The sequence below is a fragment of the Oryctolagus cuniculus genome, chromosome 11 (assembly GCF_964237555.1).
Source record: "Oryctolagus cuniculus chromosome 11, mOryCun1.1, whole genome shotgun sequence".
Lineage (NCBI taxonomy): Eukaryota > Metazoa > Chordata > Mammalia > Lagomorpha > Leporidae > Oryctolagus > Oryctolagus cuniculus.
In genome coordinates, this window is record NC_091442.1 from 3816183 (window position 1) to 3840018 (window position 23836).

Genomic DNA, 23836 nt, shown 5'->3' on the forward strand with positions numbered 1-23836 from the left:
CGAGAGAAGAGAGGAACGGGTGAGGAGGGTCACCAGGGGTGGACGTTCAGGGGAAGCTTGTGCACGGTTCATCAAGGCCCTTCCAGAGCTGGGAGCTTGGGGCGGGCCTGGGTGGGGGTGGAGTGGTCCCAGTCAGACATCCCCAGGTCTGGGCTGGAAGAGGAGCGGGGGCAGGGAGGGGGCAGGGGCAGGGCAGGGGAGGGGCCGTCGCTGCAGCTGTTCAGTCTGACTGCGAGCAACCAGGGAGTGGATTCCCAACCCCCGGCTCTGGGCCTGGCACACAGAAGGTGCTCAGTAAGTTTGATGAATGAGCAAATTAATGTAATTAAGAATTTGAGGGGCCAGGGTGAGGGGAGATAGCCTGTTCAGTCCTTAGGACTTGTCCCCAAGCACCCAGAAGGCCGCATTTGCATACAAATAATTGATATTCTAATTACAAATCATTCGTATTGATTTATTAAGCAGATCCCAAAGGATCTCAGGAAGATAATTGGATTGCGCGGCGCTCAGGGCGAGCCGCGTGTGTACCGCGTCGCCTCCCGTGGCGTGTGAGGCAGGGCCGTGATGAACGTTCCCCGAGGCGGGGAGGGAGGGGGCCGAGGTGCGGGAAGGCTGCACAGGGTCCCCCAGACCACGGCAGGGCGGCGGGAGCCTGCGTCGGGCATCCGCGCGGGGAGAGCTCCCCCCAACTCGAGCCTTCTTCCTTCAGGGGCCGATGGGAGGTGGCGGACAGCCCAGGGCTGAGCGCTGGGGACCAGCAGACACAGGCCTGGGCAGACCCTCTCCCTGTCCTGGGGTGGCCCTGCCAGGCCGAGAGTCGCCTCTGTGGGACTCTCCCAAGTCACCCCAAATAACGACAGTGGAAAGCAAAAACAAAGATCACGCAAGCGACACGTGAAGGCATCACTGGGACTCTGCAGTTCTCGGGGTCTGGAAGCCGCCCGCTCCGAGAGGACACCTCCCGCCATCAGCACCGGAAGGAGGTGTGGGTCCCTGGAGGCCCGACGGGCAAGAGAAGGCAGCCAGCAGGGGGGGGGGGGAGGAGAGGAGAAAGGAGAGTGGGTGGGGAGAGGGAGGAAGAGAGAGAGAGAGAGAGAGAGAGAGAGAATGAATTAGGGAGAGAGAGGAGAGATGGAGGGAGAGAGATGGAGGGAGAGAGAGGGAGAGAGGGTGGAGAGGGAGAGATAGGAGAGAAGGAGGGAGAGAGGGGGGAGGGAGGGAGAGAGGGAGGGAGGGAGAGACACAGGGAGGGAGAGAGGGAGAGGAGAGAAGGAGAAGAGAGATGGAGAGAGAGAGAGAGAGATGGGGGGGGATGGTTGGGGTGGGAAGGCGTTTTCAAACGTGGTTTCCTGTTTCCGCGGCCAGGGGCCTCAGAGCCAGGGCCCAGGCAGGCAGCGCAGGCAGCGCAGGCCCGGCAGCGTGCCCGGTAAACGCGGTCGTCTCAGGAACTCCAGGTTGTAGCAGGCACCTGGTTCTGCGCAGGGTGCAGAGGGGTGGACGCGCAGACTCCGCACCTGCCCGCAGCGCACTTCCCAGCCGGGTGACTGTGGCCCAGTGGGCTGGACTTACTCTCCTGGGTGCCCCTCGGGGACGTGGGGGGCAGGCTGCAGCCGGGGGAGGGGCGGAGGTTGTGTCCTGGATTTGGGGCATGGTTGGGAAGCGGAATCTTTGCTCTGCATTGGCCCCTGGCAGGACATGGGGTGGGGCCTGAGCAGGCAGGGTGTCGGTACAGCAGCCGGCACCTGCACCGGCTGTGTGGCCAATCCCAGGAGCTCGGGCAGCGCTGCTTTGTCTGGGATTCCGGCACAGAGGAGCAGCCTCGTGTGATCTGGGCGTCCTGAGGGTTGTGGGTGCCCCAGGGAGAGCACCCTTCAGCCAGCTCTGGCTGCCAGGGGCTGCTTCTCCCTCCCTCAACCTTAGTTGTCTCCTTGGCGAGGTGGGCAGCGATGGAGGTTATCACCTCCTGGAGCTGGGAGGATTCAGATGAACCCACAGAGGCAGGTTTGGGTTTTAGTGCATGGTATTGGCGGTTACTGGGAGTCTCACGGCCGTGAACTTCAAAGAGCTCCCACGTGCTCGGGTGGCACCTGGGCTGCGAGCCGGGGGGCCACCGTGCTGCCGCCGGGTGGGTTTGTCTGCCGTTCGGTGCTCTGTGAAGGAAATGAGCTCATCTCACGGTGAGCGGGGCGTAGAGTCCCCTCGCCCCAAATAGACCAGCAGCAACCAGGGACCGGCGCCCCGTCTTCCGTGCTGACTCTGGAAAACATCCCGTCCCCCGGTCTTTGCTACCAAATACATGCAAATGAGCCTTCGTCTGTGATAACTAGGCAAGGGAAAGCGTAGTTCATCCCGCATCTCCTCGGGAGGGACAGTCTCACCCAAGAACCGACTCACCGGTCTTTTTCAGATTAATTCCCGAATGGAGGGTTCTGCTTTCTCTGTGCTGCAGCAGGAGACGTACGGGCTCGTCCGGGTCCTTTCTTTATTCCTCCGACAGGTGCAGGACTTCCAGCGGCAGCACGGTGGACGAAACAATAATAAATGATGACGGATCAGCCTGGGGAAGCCAGAACCTGGGAGAGGAGCGGGGGGCCTTCGGCTCTGGGCGGCGGTCGGCCCCAGGGCCGCCTGCACTGTTTCCAGGCTGTGCGCCTCTCGGCTCCCTGCTCCCCGCGCGGAGCCTGACTTGTCCAGATAGAGCCCCTCCGACCACGGGACCCTCCTGCAGCCAGGGCTACGAGGGGTCTTTGTCTTTTTCTCATTTTCCTTAGCAATTTAAGCCATTTGTCTTTTCTTCATTTTGTTTGTGTGTGTACACACAAGCGTGTGTGGGCGTATTTTTTTCTTTCAACTACAGCATTATGAAAAATGAAGACAAGCGCTTCTATCTTTTAGGCTTTAATATAGAAACATGGAAACAATAAAGCAGCCCTAATGGACTCACGGTGAAGAAAGCGGATTCTAAATGTACTCGCTTTTCTAACAAGCAGTGGTATGCCAGGGTGCAAAATGGTACTTGCACGTTTGTTATTGGTGCAATTAATATTGATTTACACAGCTTGACTCCTCCCCCATTAGTCGCAGGGTAAAGCGAAATCGTACCCTACCAACGGAGGAGGTACAGTCACTGACTCAGCACTACACGAGGGGTTTGCTAGCTGGCCTGAGAGCCCCCCCTTGTTAAACACCCCCAGTCGTTCATCTCCGACTCCCCCTGCCCCAGCAAGCAGGATTTTTTTTTTTTTTTTTTTTTTGACAGGCAGAGTTAGAGAGAGTCAGAGAGAAAGGTCTTCCTTCTGTTGGTTCACTTCCCAAATGGCCGCCTCGGCCGGAGTGCTGCGCCGATCTGAAGCCAGGAGCCAGGTGCTTCCTCCTGGTCTCCCATGGGGTGCAGGGGCCAAGCACTTGGGCCATCCTCCACTGCCTTCCCAGGCCACAGCAGAGCTGGACTGGAAGAGGAGCAACCGGGACAGAATCCGGTGCCCCAACCAAGACTAGAACCCAGGGTGCTGGCGCTGCAGGCAGAGGGTTAGCCAAGTGAGCCGCGGCGCCGGCCTACAAGCAGGATTCTAACCCACGTTCTGAAATGTTCTCGGCCACATTTGGCGTCACTGGGGGTTCACCATGCCATGCTGTGACTACCAAAGACCTCGCCCTGTTGTGGGGTTTTCCTTTCTGCCCTCTGGGTGGCTGTGTCTGTTGATTTGGTTTTTTAGGATATATTTATTTGAAAGGTAGAGTGCTGGAGAGAGACACAGGGAGATCTTCCACCCACTGGTTCACTCCCCAAATGGATGCAACAGCAGGGGCAGGGCCAGGCTGCAGCCAGGAGCCAGGAACTTCTTCCAGGCCTCCTGCGTGGGTGCAGGGCCCTAGCACCTGCTGCCTTCCCAGGCGTACCAGCAAGGAGCTGCTTCAGAAGCGGAGAGGCCAGGGGCGTGAGCCAATGCTCCCGTATGCGAAGCGCCGAAGTTGCAGTGTGTTTATATTTTTAGGGGCAGAATTTGAAACACACGATAACCACTAAGCTGCAAAACTTGCCTTTCTTTTGGCACGCACAAGGTCGTTTGCAGGCCTTTTATAAAGACTTGGTCACTTGGCCACCGACACTCCCGTCTCCTGTTATAATCCCAGAAAGCGGTCCAGAGACGGAAAGAAAACCCACAGGCATCCCAGTTCAGTAGAAATCCCAGCAAAACATTCTGAGTGGCCAGCTGGTCCACCTTGTGACGGCTCGGAGGCTTGGACGAGTGACCGGTGCGGCAGCAAACCATTTGGTTGGGGGGTGGCCCTCCTCTGTGCCACTCTGCTGTTTTCTCATTAAAGAAAACCAAACAAAACTGCCTGTGTTCTTGTTTATATGCAAACTTGCGGCGACTTTAATGTTGATGATGGTATACCAATGGCGCCCCTTCTGTGCCGCTGTGCATTAACCTCAAATTCACATTCATGACCTCACAATCTTCTTCTAATGGAGTGCAACCTGCTTGCTTTCCCAGGGTAAAATTCCACTTTTCATTAGACAGAAGCCTGAAGGGCCAGGGTGCCCTCAATATTAAGGAGGAGAGGCCTCCCAGCCGCTAGATTTCACAGCACCCTCCCAACGTTTTCGCAAGAGGCGTCCTTGTACCCTTAACGCTGTTTCCTGGAAGACTGAACAGGTGGGCTGGAAATAACATAAGCGAAACGTCCCAGCAGAGTGACGCACTCTGACAGGTGTGAAGCCGTGACGCTTTGTTCTCTTTTCCCTCCCTCTCACCAGCTCCATCGCTGTCCTGCTGGCGGAGAGAGAGGGCTTGGCCACCCTCGGCAGAAGCACGTTCCCGCTGGCACTATGAGCCGCGCTAACGGGAGCCCGTAAGAGGCCCTGCGGCAGAGAAGTCGGCTTCTCAAACTCAAGTGGAGGCATATTCGGCAGTAACAGCCGAGGCTACTTGAAGCCCGCGTCTGTCTGTCTGTCCTGTCCTCTAAGGCCAGCAGCCAGCCGTTTGGAGCGCGCGCATACAGACCCAGCCGTTTGGAGCGCGCGCATACAGCACCCCTGTTGGTTTGGGGCGTGTGATGATTCGCTGCTGCTTTTTGGCGGCGGCGGCGTCCCTTTTCTTGGCATCTAGAAATGAGACCGGCTTCTGCCAGCGCTATTGCGACACGCCACGCCAGAACATTCTTCCTCTTCACACTGAATGCGTTACTGACCCCCTCACCCGTGTTCTTCCAAGAGGATTTAGGGCAGCTTGAAGAGGGACGTTTCGGGGCCGGTGCTGCGGTGTAGCGGGTAAAGCCGCTACCTCCCGTGCCAGGATTCCGAGTGCCAGTTCATGCCCCAGTCTCTGCACTTCCCAGCCACCTCTCCGCTATGGCCTGGGAAGGCAGTGGAGGAGGGACACGTGCTCGGGCCCCTGCCACCCATGGGAGACCTGGAAGAAGCTCCTGGCTCCTGGCTTGGGCTTGGCTCAGCCCTGGTTGGTGTGGCCATTTGGGGAATGAACTAGTGGATGGAAGACCTCTCTCTGTAACTTGGACTTTCGAATATAAATAGAAAAAATACATATTGGACACAGAATGACGTGAGTGTGTGCTTGCCTCAATGACACACTTGCCTGAGCTCTGGGCGGGAGCGTCTGACTGACACAATCGAGCAGGACGCGTGTCTTTCTAAAAGGGGAAATGGGACAAATGCGATTCCAGTGTGCGGGGTCAGTTTTTGTTAAGGATCTGAAGACAGGGTTAGGGTGCAGGGGTTTCTGATTTTTTTTTTTTAATTTGACAGATGGAGTTAGTGAGAGAGAGAGAGAGAGAGAGAGAGAAAAGTCTTCCTTCTGTTGGTTTACCCCCCAAATGGCTGCCATGGCTGGTGCTGCGCCGATCCGAAGCCAGGAGCCAGGTGCTTCTCCTGGTCCCCCATGGGGTGCAGGGCCCAAGCACTTGGGCCATCCTCCACTGCCCTCCCGGGCCACAGCAGAGAGCTGGCCTGGAAGAGGGGCAGCAGGGACAGAACCCAGCGCCCATATGGGATGACAGCGCCCCCAGGCGGAGGATTAACCAAGTGAGCCACGGCGCCAGCAGGGGTTCCTGATGTTTTAAAAAATGTTTCTTATTTTCATCTACTTGAAAGGCAGACAGAGAAGAGAGAGGCGAGCCTCATCTGCCATTCACTGGTTCACTCCCCGAGTATGCAGAACAGCGAGTGCTGGGCCCCACTTACCCAGGAGCCCCGAGCCCCAGGGAGCTGCCTCCCAGGGTGTGTGTGGGAAGCTGGATTGGAGTGGGGTGGCCGGCCTCCCACCGCACTGCTACACGGCACGGGCACCCCGAGGGCTGCTGAGCTGCTGCACCACACACCCCCTGCCTTTGTTTTTATATATAAAAACAACTCCCCCAGCTTCATGGTAACGAATTTTAGAAATAATTTAGCACACACAAGTAGCAAGTGGAAAAAAACACAGGCGACCACAGTCCCACAGTCCGTCGTCCTCTTAGATACACCATTCATAGCCTGGGGCACGTACTTCCAGGGCAGAGAAGGTATCAAGTGCGGGCAGGGACGCTGACCCTGCGCGTGAGCAAACCCAAGGGAAACAAACAGATGTGTGCAGGGGCGTTACCTTCCTTGCGACATTCCAGAATAGGCCCAGAAACCCAGCCGCGTGCACCAGACACACGGAACAATGCTGCCACTGAGGTACACCGGTAGCGGCAAAAATCACTGCCTATCGGCACAGAATGCACACGTCCATGGTGGTGGATTCCCCCAATCACACGCCGGACAGCAGAGGAAGATGCAAACGACTACACACCGTCGCTGGACGGGAAGAGGCCAGACCCTGGAGCGCAGAACCAGCTGTGGGTCTTGGGATGGCCACATCCTGTGTCTGCCTGCCTGGTTGGAGTCCCATCTCTGCTTCTGATTCCAGCTTCCGGCGTAGGGGGCAGCAGATGCCGGGGCCCCCGCTACTCATATGGGAAGGCTGGATAGAGTTCGGGGAGCCCGGCTTCAGTCCGGCTCAGTCCAGGCTGCTGCAGGCACCTGGGGCGTGAGCCAGCAATGGGAAATGTGTTTCTCTCATTCTCAGGTTCTCTGCCTTCCAAATAAAATGAAGATAAATTTTAAAAAGTTCAAAAACCAGACACGATTGATCTGTGACGTCAAGAAGCAGGAGCCCAGGCCGGCGCCGCGGCTCACTAGGCTAATCCTCCGCCTAGCGGCGCCGGCACACCGGGTTCTAGTCCCGGTCGGGGTGCCGGATTCTGTCCCGGTTGCCCCTCTTCCAGGCCAGCCCTCTGCTGTGGCCCGGGAAGGCAGTGGAGGATGGCCCAAGTGCTTGGGCCCTGCACCCCATGGGAGACCAGGAAAAGCACCTGGCTCCTGACTCCTGCCATCGGATCAGCGCGGTGTGCCGGCCGCAGCGCGCTGGCCGCGGCGGCCATTGGAGGGTGAACCAACGGCAAAGGAAGACCTTTCTCTCTGTCTCTCTCTCTCACTGTCCACTCTGTCAAAAAAAAAAAAAAAAAAAAAAAAGCAGGAGCCCGGCCAGAGGCACAGGCGAGGACTTCCGGCACCTGTTCTGAGCTGTGATCTGAGGGCTGGCGTACAGGGGTGGCCTTCGTGAGACTGGTTAAGCTACACACGAGTCAGGGCAGTTTCTGTACATGTTCTACTTAGTAAACATAAAAACCAAAATAGCAAACCAGCAAGCCACTGACACTGGAGAGCCGCTTTAACTAGGTCAGGAGGGATTATGGAGCCGGCTTCTAAAACATTCTCTCTGCGTGTGTACTCTGTCCTTACTGCGCGAGGTGCGGCTCTGCAGGGGTTCCACCCAAACAGCCACACGGGGTAAGCTCTTCTCCTCCCTGTGGGAGGATCAAGGACACGCCATGCAGAGGGTGCGGACCCCGTGAGGCTCCCCCACCCTGGAGAGGGGCTGGGATTCAAACTCAAGGCTGTCTCGCTCAAGCCCTCTCTGGTCTCTGGTTTGTTCATCTCCACAGGCTGCGGCAGGTTCTCTCAACACGGCCGTGGCTGGAGCAGCCTGGGCTGGCGTGCGCCGCGCTGAGCAACGGCAGCCCTCCAGGCCACGCGGGGATGGAAAATCATGGCGTCTGTGATGACACCCCCAACGCGGACCAGCGGACACTGTCTTCCCCCACGAACCGAGGCACCTGGCCGCTGCTTCCCGCTGCTGGGGTGGCGGGCAGCAGCGTGTGCCGCGTGGGGCCCCTGGCCCAGAAGGCTCCCCACCTGAGCTATCAGAGGAAGGCGTCGGGAGCCGCGGGGACGCCGGGGGCTCAGCAGGCACAGAGCCAGCAGAGTTCTTGCCTTGCGAATAACATCACAAAGACGACCACTGCAGAGGCAAACGCGTGTATTTGTAAACGTAGCATTTTATTAACAAAATGTGTACACCCTTCTTACAACAAAGTTTATAGTGATTTAGCACGTTATGTTCTAGAAAAGCCTACGGGAGAACATTAAGCTAGAACAGTATCGCTCAAGTGTGCCAAATCAGCCTTCATGTGCAAACTACCACCAGCGTGAGGACAGGAAGGAAAACAACTCTTAACAGACATCAAAAGGCCTGGCTTTCTTCTGTCAGCATCTATAAACCACACAGACATCAGAGGGCTCACACAGACTTAGGTCCAGCCCAAGGTTAAGACTGCAAAAATAAAGCCCTCAAACATCGACAGGAGCTCGGCGGACGGGCACTACGGTCTCGGCACAGGCAGGCAGGCACCGTGGCAAGCAAAGAAGCCACGACGGGGTGTGGGCTGTGGCAGGGATGGGGCGCTGTTAGCAAAAGGCACAGAAATCTCACTCCTTGCACCGGGTCCCAGGAAGGCATGGCGTCTGCAGGAGAAACCAGACGTGCTGGTGCGACGGCGCAGCCTTCCGTCTGCTTTGCTTCTCTCCATGGCTGTTCCTCTGGACTTCTGACTTGGGCGCTCACATGTTTTAGCAAACGCCCTGTGACACCTGACAGAGCGCCCACGGGAACGCGTTCTGTTCCCGCACATACAGAGCCGCCCCGCCCTTCACTGTCTGGAAGTCCCGGGGCCCCTCACCTAAAACCACCCGCCGGGGGCCGGCAACCCTGCCCGGTGACGGTGAGCAGAGGAAGGCCTATGGCCTGCTGAGCGGGTGGCCGGGCTATGCAGCTCTTAGGGGGAGGTCGCAGAAAAATGAGAACAGAGGGGTAAAGCGAGAGTCTGCTTCGATCATGGACGGCAAGACACCAATGACGCACGATCATCTGACTCGTGATGGAGAGACTCAGCTGGGTGGGAGCTAAAAAAAATCTGCCAGGGCAGTGGAGCTCTGTCTACACAGCACAACAAATGGTTTAAGAACAGAGCCCCCCTCCCCCGCCCGCCCCCCCCCTCACTGGCAGCCAGCTGCCAGCCCTTCCCCCCAGCGTGTGATCCCTCAGACGCCCTGTGCCTGACCCACGCTGTCAGAGTTTCACAAACTATGCCACCACGTGATACTCAAAATAAGAGGAGGTTCCACATTTTTCAGGGGGGTAAAACTGATTGTTCAAATATAAATTTAGTGTAAAATTAATGATGGCCAAGTGATGTTAGGATCAAGCCCCAAAGTCCAAACGCCACTGCAGGCCTGGATGCAGGGACTGCCCGTGGCGGAGGGCACCCTGCTAGCAGGTGGGCAGGGCTCTGGGGGAAGCCGTGCGCCTGGGCTCAGGCAACAAGACATTTTCAGGAATTTGGCAGTTTCAGTTCTGAGCAGAGATTACTGGCCCCAGGTAAGGAAGTGCTCATTTTAACGAGGATCTCCTCCGAAACACGGCATTAAACAATTTGTTTCCTGAAGCAGTGGAAAGTTCCCGAATCGAGGAGTGGCATCAGGAAAACGCTCGTTTCTGTGGCGTGGCTCAGGAGCCCTGAGGTCCACAGTTTAGAACTGTCAGTTGAAGAGGCTCCTTCCGGAATCATTACTATCTGAGGACTTCCATTAACTGGCTGGTAGAACTTGGCACCTGAACGCCCTTTCATGGGAAGCACCCGGAATTTTGTCTGCTGCAATTACAAAGCATTCTGATGAGGCACCGGGTGCCATACAGATTTAAAAATAAAACTTGCAAGCTAAATAAAACATTTTTTTTTGTTTAGACACCATGGTTTTAATTTCAGTATCTGCTGATGATACATCCTCATCTTGTCTACAAAGTTCAACATAATAAAAGGAATGGATGGAAGGCTGAGGTTTCTGCTTTTCTATTAAACTCCTGAATTCGTCTGTTTTGAAGCCAGAAATACTCTAGCGCATCTGTGATGGATTGCTCGGCAAGGAAGGCGCAGGGACTGGCTACTGCTGATGGCACAGAGATCAAACTAGACCTGACCTGTGCCGCCGGAGGGCCTGTGGGTCCGGAGAGTAAAGCATCTCCCTCTATGCCGAGAACCCTGAAGGACAAACAGAAGTACAGAGACTCCGGGGTCCGTCTGCCCACCTCCCTCGTTGTCTGGTGAGCGCCATCCCCACAGGTCTCTCACTTAACATTCCCTTAGACTCAAACAACGGAGGCTCCTGAAAAATGTAGTACCCTTCTGATATTTTTTAGACTTTCATTTGCACATAAAACAGGACAAATGCCCCAGAATTCCATTAACGTTTCTTGCAAATTGGATACTCAGACTGCCTGGATTTCTATTACTGGGAGTCAAGACAAGCGGCTCTGCCGTCCGCAGAAGCGTGTGGGGCTGTCTCTTTAAGTCCTGGGCGACACTTCTCCCCACCCCCCGCCCCCTTTCTAAAACTACGCACCATCAGGTTTATCTCCCAGATGATTTGTTGCTTGGACGATTTTTTTTTTTTAAATCCTAACACCACAGGAGCGAAGACAAATCTCCTACATGTCACCTTAAAGGGTTTACTTTTCTCTGATGAGCCAGCTACCGAGGCAGGGATGAAGTTAACAGCTCACCCCACGAAGGCGCGTTCCCCGTCTTCCTTTGTAACACACGAACCGAGGCAGAGCCTCTGCCGTCAGACAGGAAGCACGCGTGGTGCCGCTGGCCCCTTTCAGACGGATCCTGTGACGCAGGTTTCACAGGTTTGCACTGTCTAGCTGGCCACCGCCGTGACCTCCCACAGTGACTCAGGACGGACACCCGCAGCCCGGAGGGCTTTCGGAGCCAGCTGGCCGGCCCACCGTGCCCCCAGGTGTCCTGAACCCGGCTCCTGCTACAGGTCAGGTAGTTACTCTGGAAGGAAAGGATCCTCCCACTACTTAAACTGCACACGTAAGGGCTCACTGTGTGCCTGCATCTTCTACCGCAAGGGCCCACGGCCGTGGTGTGTTCTGACAGGGCGCTAGAAGGAACACGCGTGATCGTCCGCAAGTCACTCTGCGACACAGAGGCTGCCTGCAGCAAGGAACAAACGGCTCCGAAGTGCAGGGCCGAGCAGAGGCCAGCGGGTGCAGTGCGATGGGAACCCCCCTGCCACAAAAAACACACGCGTCCTGATCGGACAGCGGCAGGAAAGCCAGGACTGGCCACCCGGGAATTTAATTACCCTGCCTCCCAGAGTGTAAAGTACAAGGTCTCTCAGACCTATCTTCCTCCTTGAGAACAGAAAGAAAAGACAAGACTTAAAGTTCCGGAATTCAGTGTGCTTTTCCCCCCACTTGCGTATTTCAAAATACAGGGGACTGAGAGAGAACCCCGGACAGACACTGGCCACCTGAAGGGACGGCACCTCTAGGGCCAGTCCCGGTCCCCTCCGACACAGGCGGGCCTCGGGGAGCCGTGTGTGCCGTGGGAGGCAGGCATTTCACAAGCATCGGGGGTCAGGAAAGGACGGGGCTTTAAAAGGAGCCGTCTTCCAGCCGCCGCCTCGGCAGAACTTCTTACCACGGCGGACAAGGAGGTGACGGGGGTTTCATTTGGAACCAGAAGGGCTTACAACAGGTCCTTCTGCCCGGTCACTTCTTAGAGCCTAAAACGAAGGACAGTGAATCACCCAGCGGTGGCTAAGCAGCTGTCACAGAACCAGAACACACTCGTGTGAGAGCAGGCTGGCGACCGAGTTCCCAGGCCTGGACACCTGCGAGCAGCTTATTTCACGTTCTCTGAAAGGGATCGATACTCACTGGGGCTGATTAATGATTTTTCTCTTCCGTTCAGTTCCAGAAATTTAAAAAAATGGGCCTGTGTCAACAGGGAGCCAACAGGTTTTTATAGACGGGCTATGACCAACTCCTGGGAAATCTTTTCTCTTAAGATACAATAAAGAGAACAGGAAATGTGGATTAGATCACTGCTTAACACGGTTAACCACTCAAATGTGCCTGAAATCACAGGCTCACTCTCAGGCTCATCCGTGCACAGAGCGGCAGCAGCGCCCGTCTTCACTGTATGGATCGTGGATTTGGGACACAGACTTGTTGCTGTTGTTGTTAAGCATTAAAGAGACAGAACAGGAGGAACAGGGCTGTATCCACGTAAACACAATGACGGGGAAAAAGGGGAAGAGGCCCGCGAGTGCCCGCCACAGCCCCTCGTGCGGGGTGACAAAGCGGCATGCTTGAGTGGAGTTTGAGACATCACGGACGGAGACCAGCGCCCGGGGCCAGAGCGGCCGCGGCGAGGGTGAGAGGCGCTGACGGCCTCGCAGCGGGGCCGAGGCCAGGGGACCCCGTCTTTCCCTGTCAGCCACCTGCTGACAACAGGTGAAGGCCGTGCAGTGAGACAGGGAGGCCCACCCACTTAGGGTCTTTTTGGAAGCAGCCAATCACCCTGTTTTTATTTTGTTGTCTTGGAAACAGAGGCCCAGCAGCTGGACGTGGGGCCTACCAGGGCGATGGCTGTGTGCCCAGGATCCACCACAGATGGACATAAAATGAAGTCAAACAGCCTGCAGGTGTGACAGCCTAGCCCTGCAAACCCCTCACTCTCTCCAGGAGCTGGCGCTGAGGCGGTGGACGGCTCCCGCATCTTACATGAAACGTCACAATCTTCACCGACTACATTCTCTGTAGACGGCGTCAGTAAGAGAATAAAATAACTTAAAATGCCTAAGATATTGGACAGAGGGAACGAGGAATTATTTCTCACTTAATCTGAGTTATAATTTTCCCATTATGATCCACTCACTTCGAGTGGGGGGGCACCTAGAAACACCAATTATTTTTAAAAGTTGCGACTGTTCAGTTTAAGGATAACTCTGAAAACACAATTTAGTCTGAAATTCAAGCTGTTTCATTTCCTATTTAATCTTGTAAATTTCTTCCCGCACAATGCTCAGGCTGGAAGGGTGCCAAATTAGACCAGGAACAAATTCTCACCAAGCTCACGCCAGTGCTTTATTTTTAGATTATATTAAAAACCTCATTAGGCTCCCTGAGGGAAAAGAGTGTTAACCACTAAGAGAGGCCGGGGAGAAGAAAGGAAACGAGAGGACGAGCTGAATTGTAACGAGGAAAGCTCTCTAAGACAGTTGGTCTGCGGCTGCTGTGGCAGCTTATTACCAAGACCAGGTGAACGACTTCAGCTTGGAGCTTGATCTTTCCCCCAAGGCGAGCACGGCCTAGCCAGGCTTGTCCAAGTGGCATATGTCTCCATTATGGTTTCCAGATGGGACTGGGAGGGAAGGGGGTGGGTGCAGGGAAGGCAGAGACCCTCAGGCCTGTGGCTAAGTGCTCTGTCTCTGCACAAGACCAAACGTGCTGCAGTCTCCCACGGCCAGGCTTACGAATGGGTGGGCACACGCAGGACTGGTGCAGGGCTCAAGGAAGTGCTGGATGGAATGCAGAATTTATTCAGGTATTTACATAATTTATAATCTTTAAGCAACGGTCTCATAAATATAGACTACAACTTTACATAGGCTAAGCAAGAGATACTTGTTTTTCCCACCAAAATACTTGGGTTAAATAAAAAACCGACAGCATTCACACCGCTTTCTTCACTTTCTCTCTCATTTTCCTCTTTTTTGAAACCACTGCCAGGCAGCGCAGAGCACGTGCCATTCACTTTATTCCAGGAAGCGTCTCACCCGCTGCAGCCTCCGTCCTGGGGGCGTATTTAAGAGGGCCCCTAACGCGTTTGCGACACATTCCTGACGGGGTCACGAGCAAACCCGGCCGGCGAGGGCGCAGCGCTGCTCTCGCCGTGCTGCGCTGTGGGATCCGAGGCGCACGTACGCAGTGAGCCGTGCTTCAGAGACGGCAGAGATGAAACTGTGCCCGCCGGTTTTACAGATAACCCATCTCAGCTCCAAATCACCATCGCCATCCCTCCACTCACCGTATCCCACCACATTCTAATAGCACAGCTCCTCTAACGGTGGTAGTGGGAAACCCAAGGAAATTATAATCTCCCCAGGTCTCTTTTTTCCCTCAAGAACCATGAAAGTGCTAATTTTCCCTTTACAAATGTTACATAAAATCTTGATTACAAAACTACTTAACAACTTACTCCTACGTCCATAGAATCCTGTGCTCCCTCTGGCAAGGCCAGAGCCAACGACGAGTTCCCTGGTGTGCCAGAGCGCCTTCACACAGCAGAGGGGCACAGGCAGGGACAGAACTGGTCCGCGTCTGAGAATCCTTTCCGCGTGAACTCCAGACCGGCCAAGCGGAAACGGGGGGCGGGAGCCTCAGCCCTCCTGCTCTTTCAGGACCACCTACTTCTCCCTCGAGTCAGAGAGGCCGAGGCGGTCAGCAGCAGCCCCGCCTGGGCTCTGAAGGCTGCCTCCGGAGTTTGAAGCCCTTACTGCCAGAGGGCTGGCTGGTGTCCCCGGAGGGAATTCTTCGACCTAGACCAAGACGAGAGGGGAAAGGAATGAGCTTTAATTTCTCAACTCTGTTGGTTCTCACGCAGCAATTTTGCAGATGCAATTTGACAGGTTTCATTAAAGTTAAAAAAAGAAACTTAATTAAATTTTTACTTTAGTATAATTTTAGATTCACAGAAGGGTTGCAAAGATCATATACAGAGTTTCTCTCTACCTCTTCCCCAATCTCCCTTCATGTTGGCATCATAAACGAGTATTAACCTGGGACACTCGTCAAAATGAACGTTCAGCACTGCCCCGTTACTGTTAACTCCACACTGTTTTCAGACATCAACAGTTTTTCCACTAATGTCTTGCTTCTGTCCCGGAATCCAAACAAGGATATCACACTGTTTAGTTGAACTTTTTTAATTTAAAAAAATTATACTTTGAAAACATTTTGTTCTGAGAAGGTGACAGACACACATTTTAAAGAACAAATCCCCCGTCTCGGCAGCACAGCAGCGGTGCCCACCGTGAGCTGCTCCATGCGCCCTCCGGAGCCAGGCCTGCACAGACGGCTGCGGGTGTGCCCTCTCCGCCCCTCCTCCCTGCGTGGGCACAAACGAGCTCGCAGCGCGGCTCCCTGCACCTGGGGCTGCTCCACTCGGCGCGAGGAGAGCCGCCCGCTTTCAGGAGCTCTCAACCCCACTCAGCGCGATGGACCGCGCTGTCGTTAATCACTCCTTCACTGCTGGCTTTCAGTCTGTTTCCAGCATTCTGGTGCTATGCCCAACGGTGGGGGTGCAGGATAAGCGAACACAAGCAGAGGAGGTAGGTCACAGCTATGCTACTCCTGGGCGCCGGTCTGACGCGCACACTGTATCTCCGTGTAGATCCAGCACACGCGCCATCTCAACCCTGACAGACGCTGTAAACTGCTCTCCACAGAGGCCGTGCCGCCGTATTCTCCTGCCAACAACGCACGAGCGTGAACGGGTTTCACTGGACTGCTCGTGAAGCACACGTCACTTCTGAGAGAAGCCCTGATCACCCGCCCACCCAACGGCTGCGGCTCCCGGCTGCTCTCTGCACAAAGGCTTTGCTGACCCCTGCCCTGTCCCAGCTCCCCCGCACCCCTCCACTCCACGCGAGCGGGACTCCAGAGACACGCCTCTCCGTTTCCCATGAGACCCAGGCTCTTCGGGCAGGGTCCTGTTTCTGTCTTGGGCTACCAGTATCCACTCACCCAGGACCTACAGAAATGTTCGGGAAAAGGTGGAAGGCACACACACCTTCCGACACTAGGCAGGCTAAGATGTTTGCCAACTCGCAGACCGCTGGCCGCCGGGCCTTGAGCGCCTCCCACTGAGGCCACTTGCCCGTGGCAGGGAGCACTCTGAGCACGTGTGTCCCGATGTCCCACGGCTGCTTTTCTAGTGCTGACAACGGAAACGCTTGCCTGGTGCTTCTTGTCGCTACACACCTTCCAACAACTGGATACTGACATACAGCTGGTGTCACTGAGGCGACTGAACAATGTGACGCGTAACGAATTTTAACACACACAGTATTTTTAAAAGAAAGCAGAAAAGAACATCTTTATGACCTGGGAGTGGGCAATGATCCCTTAAACAGCAACCGACATCCTTTATGCTAACTATGAAAGAAATGAGGATCAGCAAAATCATGTCAGAATGAAAACTTCTGTTCACTGAAGAATGGATTTAAAAAATGGAAACCAAGCTGTGGATTAGAAGATACATGAATTTCCAACACACACGGTCAACAAAGGACTCATTTTCAAAATAAGGACTACATAGCATTGAGAAGACTGTCAGTGACCCAGAAGAAAACAGGCTAAAGACTTCCCGGGCAGGCACTTCACGGGAGGAGATACCGGATACTAGAGAGGTGTCCAGAAGCAGCTAGAGAGGTGCTCAGCCTCATTCACTGTCACAGAAACGCACATCACTCAGCCCCTGCCCACCAGACAGGCAGGGACTGCAGGCAGCGAGCTGGACTGAACACGCGCTCACCCAGCCACGCAGCGGTTCCCCCTCCGTGCGCAGACACACCTGACAAACACACGCACAGGTATCTAAGGCAGCGCAGAGCAGTACCGTCTGGCAGTAGCCCTCCATCAGAAACAACTGCCCAAACGCTAGAGAGCGGAGGGCAGCCACACAGCAGCTGTGGATCGGACGCTGCTGTGGACACACAGGGTTCAGGGTTAGCTGCGGGAACGCAACATTCATCTGCACGCAACAAGACAGATGACCTAAAAGTGTAACTCAGAACAAAGGAAGCCGGGCACAGAAGAGCAAATAGATTACGTCTCACAAAACAGAGCAGAGGCGGCCTCCCAGCCTCGGGACGAAGACGCTGGTTAGAGCACCTGTGCCCCGCTGGAGCCTGCGTCCAGTCCCTGCCTCCAACTCCGACTCCAGCTGCTTGCTAATGCCACCCTTGCAGGTAGCTGGGTTCTTGCCACCTGTGTGGGAAGTCAGAATTGCGTGCCTGGCTCCTGGCTTTAGCCAAGCCTAGACCTGGCTGTTGTAGGCATTTGAGGGAGACAATCAGAGGACAGGAGCTTTCTCTCCCTGCCTGTATGTCTGCCTCTCTAACAGACTAAAAACAGAACAGTAACAAAAGCCACTCGCACACCCTTGGCACCTGTGATGTGTGTGGAAGTCACTCTGACCCCTTGCGTGATGTTTCCCACTACAGGTGAGTGAGTGTTTTTTGTCTTGCTGAAATACACAGTATATGTAAACCAAAACCAGGAAAAACCAATTGGAAGAGTTGGCCGTCGGGATGCTGGGTGCCCCGGGGAACAGCTGCTGTGTTCTGATCTGAGTGCCAAGCACAGGAGTCTACTCGTTTGTGAGAATGCAGAGCAGGCACTCCTGACACGTGCACCTCTCTAGCTGTCTCATACCCTTCAACAGAGTCAGCACATCATGTTCTGTGCTCACGACCAGACCCCGCAAAGAGACTCTTCTTACAGCTCCTTCAAAGTTTCTAATCTTTATGAATATACATATATTTGAAGATTCATTTCTTTTATTTGAAAGACAGAGAGAGAGAGAGAGAGAGACAGAGAGACAGAGACAGAGACAGACAGGGAGGGACAGAGAGAGAAAGAGATCTTCCATCTACTGGTTCACTCCCCAAATGGCCTCAACGGCCAGGGATGGGCCAGGCCAAAGCCAGGAGCCAGAAGCTCCATCCGAGTCTCCCATGTGGGTGACAGGGGCCCAAGTATTTGGGCCATCTCACACTGCGTTCCCAGGAGCACCAGAAGGGAGCTGGATCAGAAGCGGAGCGGCCAGGACTTGAACTGGAATGCTGGTGTCAGGTGGTGGCCTACAGCCCACTGCGCCACAACGCTAGCCCCATGAATACATATTTTCTGTTCCACAGTTAAAATGAGTATACAGATATTCATTTTTATGTAATAATTTTCTGTTGGTACAGTTTACTCTCTTCCTGTTTTCAATACTGCTATTGTAAGGCACACTTTAAAAATAGTGACAATTTTAACATGTAATACCACACACTTGGACGTTCTGATTCCTGACTGGCCTCGGGTCGTCTATCAGGAATGCATGTGGGAACCCGCTGCTACAACTAGGTCGACCAGAATCACAGCTTCTTCATGGTGGAATGAGGGCTGCCCCTAAGGCGTGCCTACGGCAGTCCACAGGCCAAACATGGCGGCTGGTGGTCTCCTTAGGTCTGCAAAGCACTCTGAAAATATCTGAATTAGTAGCCAAATAAAAACAGGAAATGTGGGGCTGACACCGTGGCGCAGGCCGCTAAGCTTCTGCCTCCAGCGCCAGCATCCCACATGGGCACTGGTTCAAGTCCCGGCTGCTCCTCTTCTGATCCACTCTCTGCTTGTGGCCTGGGAAAGCAGCGGATGATGGCCCAAGTGCTTGGGCCCCTGGCACCTGTGTGGGACACTGGGAAGAAGCTCCTGGCTTCGCATTGGCTCAGCCCCGGCCATTGGGGCCATTTGGGGAGTGAACCAGCAGATGGAGGACCTTTCCCTCTGTCTGTAACTCTACCTCTCAAATAAATTAAGAAAAAAAAGTCTTAAGAAACAAAAATGGTATATGCTACATAAAAAAACATATTTCCAGTTTCTCTGAACAAACTAACAGTGTCACAACAAAACAAAAACAAGATTAGTAGAGCAAAACAACTCCAGCAACTGGTAAATAAGGGGTCCACATTCCACCATGACCCCCAGCTGCAGAGCTGGTCCAAGCTGCTCTGAGGGTCCCTGTGCTTCTGAGGCCTGTTCCACTCAGGGCCGTCCATGCCCGGGCCTGCAGACACTGGTGCTTGTGTGCCTCCTCTCCACAATCACCAGGAGCCCCTCCAGCCAAGGCCCCTGGGGTCTCAACAAGCGGTGGCTCTTCACGGCGAGGGTGCCGCGCTCAGAGGCTGGTGGTCTGTTCAGTTCATGGGACTCCACACACGTCAGCAAGGCCTGCTCCCTCAGACCTCAGATCAAAGACCATCTCTCCAGAGAAGCCTTCCCTGACCGCCTGCAAACGTACTTCTTTTAAAAATTTCACTCTAGGGGCTGGCGCTGTGGCTCACTTGGTTAATCCTCCACTTGCAGCACCGGCATCCCATATGGGCGCCGGTTCTAGTCCTGGCTGCTCCACTTCCAGTCCAGCTCTCTGCTGTGGCCTGGGAAGGCAGCGGAGGATGGCCCAAGTGCGTGGGCCCTGCACCCGCATGGGAGACCAGCAGGAAGCACCTGGCTCCTGGCTTCGGATCGGCATAGCGCTGGCCATGGTGGCCAGTTGGGGAGTGGACCAAAGGAAGGAAGACCTTTCTGTCTCTCTCTCTAACTCTACTTGTCAAATAACAAAAAAAATTTCACTCTAAATTATTTCCTCTTTATCACTGATTGCTATCTGAAATGATCCTATTTATCTGGCGTTCAGGGTGCGCCTCCCTCGGCAGGCACTGCAGGGGAGCGGGGCTGCGTCTCTCCCTGGCCGTCTCCCTGGCCGTCTCCTCTGGCCGTCTCCCTGGCCGTCTCCCTGGTCTGGCAGCTCCCAATCAACGTTTCGATGAATCTGAATGCAGCGAACACGCACAGCTGCAACCTGCAGAGCATCCCGAGGGAGCAGCAGGCCGGCTCCTGGCTGGCGGCACCACAGCGGCGCCGCGGGACGGGAAGGGCAGCGCGGGGAGAGAGGGCTTCCCTGTCTCTCGCCTGTATTCATTTTCGAGGGTTTTCTTTCAGTGAAATTACACCTGTATTTCATTCCCTTTTATTTTGTTCATTTTCAATGACCTTGAACGACTGATTGAAACATTTAAATAGAGAAAGAGGGAGAGATGACAGCTTCCACGACCTCAGCACCCTGGGCATTGTTCACTCAGCGGCACGTTCTTTCTGGAAGGGCCACTGTCCTCAGGCAGCAGCTCTCCACAGTTACACGATGATATGGAGCCGGCTGTTACTCTCATGTTCTCAAATCTCATTTCACTGAGGATATCAGAGCCTGGACTGCTCTGAGCAAGGTGGGAATTCTAACCAGAAAGATAATTCTATTTTAACTTGCTCTGCACAGAGGAAACCCGTAAGGCATACAGATACTCACTAATTTCTATAAAGAGTTCATTTATGTTTATCGCGTTTTTTGCGCTGGTCTCTACAAAAATTGCATGAATGGAGTCGGCATAGTCCTTAGCATCTCTCTCCATGACTTCTCTGGAAGGCAAAAATTGCAAATCAGAAATTCTACCCATTAAGTTCTTAATGCTATCCCCACCTACCTAGCAGTCAGCCAGATTTGTGACGACACAGGATGTCCTGAATGGCTGTGACAGAAGAACTGACCACACGTTCTTCCAAGGAGACCACTTCTTTGGTTAGAAAACAACAAAGCAAAGCTCACAACCACCAGCAATGCAGCTAATGGAATGACCAGGGACTGGCAGGCATCCCCCCACCCTCACCCAAATTAAACAACACAAAAACCCACAAGCCCCTTGTTTTGTGAGTCATGGAAGTGGCACAGAGACATGCCCAGTCAGTGTGCCTGAGCACTCAAGTATTCAGGGCTGCACTGAGTTCCGATACTGTCAAGTGCGATGCAATCAACGTTTACGTAAATCACACACCCGCTATGTAAGTAACAGAATTAGCTCCAAACTGTAATTTCAGTTTGAAACTTCAGGACTGCAACCATACAACAAAAAGGAATTTTTCAATGACAGAGATAAAATAACAGCAAGATTTTATGGTGAATATTGCTCATTAAGAAAAGGAACAGATAATCACACTGTAATCTCGTGTTCTAATAACTCACCTGACGTCGATAAGATCACACTTATTTCCTGCAATGGCAACCACAATATTGGGCGGCCCGTGCTGTCGAAGCTCCTTTACCCAGTTCTTTAACGTGGAGAATGTCTCCTGCGACACAGGGAAGAGCAAGTGGAGATCTGAACGACCCAAAGAGAACTCTGAACGCCGCCCAAAGACAATTGCTTAGAGTCTTACTTCTTTTGTAATGTCATAGACGATGATGGCTGCAGCCGACCCACGATAGTACATTGGTGCTAAGGCACGGAACTGTGGAAGGAAGAGTAAACAACAGAATTGAGGCAGCCAGTGAACACGCTTTTTACTAGACTTTTTCAGCCTCTTATCCAGGCACAAAAGCTAATCTTTTTCTTAAGCCAAAGATGATGACACGACGCTTTAAAGCAAATGAACCAGTAATTACCAGAGGCAACAACTTTTAATGTAACACTGAAATGTCTCTCAGAAGACAGTTTACAATACAGTTTTATAGGAATTAAATATGTTGCTATAAACAATTGTTTCAGCTAAAAAGGCTTTTTAATTGAACTCCATGTTATAATTCCTAAATTCATTTGTTCAACAGTTCTTTAAACTTTGGCTTCCCAAACTATCTAGGAGATAGAAATAACGTGGTAAATGGCTCTCTGGAGGAGGGGCTGCCTCTGGGATGGAAGAGCTGACCGTCCCACCGAGATGAGCGCACGTCCACACTCACCACCGGGACGCGTCTGCAGCTTCTGTTCTGATCATGCCACACACGTGCACCCAGCTCCTAACCAGCTTCACGCCACCCACCCCTCCTGCCCCTGCTCCACCACCACAACAGAGAGGAGAGGGCAGGGAGAGGACAAGCATTTAAACAGCCAGGCTGATCAGTGGGCATTTCTCTTGATGAGGAGGAGATGGAGAATGGCGAGCCTTTCCCATTCCTGGGAGGTGGGCCAGTGCAAGCATCTTACACTACACGTGGTGCCAGCATTCAAATCTGCACTTCTACTTCATCACACACCCTGACCCCTGCACCCGACGGGCACCACGGAGCTCACACCCTGCCCTGCTCCTGGTGCCAAGCACGGGCAGGACTGGACCTCACAGGGAAGCAACCTGTCCACGTGAGTAACAAGTGAACAGTGGGCTTTGTACTCCTCCTCCAACGAGCTTACTCACCTTTTGGCTTTTGGGCTCCCCTATTAATACTTGGTTTCTCACAGGAAAGTGAAATCATGACTGCTAACTCCCTGAGAGAAGACACCGGATCTATTTAGTACAACATTTAATCTCAGGGAACCAAGAATTAGTGAGTGCCTCGTTGAGAGCTGGTGAGGATGGGGCAGTCAAACCACACGCTGGACCCAGGTGTCCACGCACAGACACTGCTACTGGGCTGTCTGAGAAAACCACCTGCCCCTGCGGTGAAAGCCCGCTGATTTCCAATAAAATGATGTCAGGTTTTGGAAGAAAACGGAAGTTGAAACCAAGAAAGCATTCTACAGAAGGAAACGACCTCATTAGCTGAGAGAGACGCAACCTCTGCAGCCTAGCAACAGGCAGAGGACACAGCCGGGGCCAAGCACGGGCTGGCTTCATGCTTGCTGCACCCCTGGTGCGGCTTCTTCGCTGGGTCCTCTTCTGAACTCCAATTTGTCGGGTGAAATTCACATAAAGAACAGAGATCACCACTGCACGGTTTGACAAGCTGACAAACGTACACAACCTGCAAACACTCCACACCAAGATATAAAATATTCCATGAACACAAAGTTCCTTAACGCTTCCCATCATGCCCCTCTTTGACCTTGATAATAATCTATCTGCAAATCTGTATTACTGGGGGGCCGGCGCTGTGGCGCAGTCGGTTAACGCCCTGGCCTGAAGCGCTGGCTTCCCATATGGGCGCTGGTTCTAATCCCGGCTGCTCCACTTCTGATTCAGCTCTCTACTATGGCCTGGGATAGCAGTAGAAGATGGCCCTAAGTCCTTGGGCCCGGCACCCACGTGGGAAGCCTAGAAGAAGCTCCTGGCTCCTGATCGGCGCAATTCCGGCTGTTGTGGCCAATTGGGGAGTGAACCATCGGATGGAAGACTTCTCTCTCTCTCTCTCTCTCTCTCTCTGCCTCTCCTTCTCTGTGTAACTCCGACTTTCAAAGTAAATAAATAAATCTTTTAAAAATAAAAAAAACTGTGTGACTGACATCAGTATGTCAATACTAATACATGCTTATGATTTACATAGAACATCCTTTTCTAGTCCCTTGTTTTTAACGTATCTTGGTTTTGCTACTTAATCCTCGTTTAACCAACACATTGCTGGGCCAGGTTTTTGATCTAACATGACTACCTCTTTTTTATTTTTTTTAAATATTTACTTATTTGAAACTCAAGAGTTACAAAGAGGAGAGGCAGATAGGGAGAAGTCTTCTACCTGCTGGTTCATTCCCCAGATGGCCACAATGGCCAGGGCTGAGCCAGGCAAAAGCCAGGCGCTTCATCTGGGTCTCTGACAAGGTGCAGGGGTCCAAGCACTTGGGCCATCTTCTGCTGCTTTCCCAGGAGCATTAGCAGGGAGCTGGATGTGAAGTGGAGCAGCTGGGATTCAAACTGGCACTCATATGGGATGCCGGCCCTGTAGGCGGCAGCTTTACCCACCATGCCACAGCACTGGCCCCCAACCTCTTTTAAGTGGAATGTTCCATTCCTCTACATTTAATTCACATACTATCCTATTTGGATTTAAGTCTTATATTTTGTTTTAT

General features: G+C 53.6%; 1 protein-coding gene across 1 annotated transcript in view; it reads right to left on the reverse strand.

Moving 5' to 3' along the window:
• Positions 1-8365: 8365 nt before the first annotated feature.
• RAB22A (RAB22A, member RAS oncogene family) overlaps positions 8366-23836 on the reverse strand; it is a 59355-nt gene continuing 43884 nt past the window's right edge. The window contains exons 4-7 of the mRNA XM_070051395.1: positions 21279-21350; positions 21085-21191; positions 20374-20483; positions 8366-14782 (exon numbers count right to left, since the gene is read on the reverse strand). Coding sequence (XP_069907496.1) covers positions 14685-14782; positions 20374-20483; positions 21085-21191; positions 21279-21350 — 387 coding nt within the window. The 3' untranslated portion in view covers positions 8366-14684. The remainder of the gene's footprint in view (positions 14783-20373; positions 20484-21084; positions 21192-21278; positions 21351-23836) is intronic.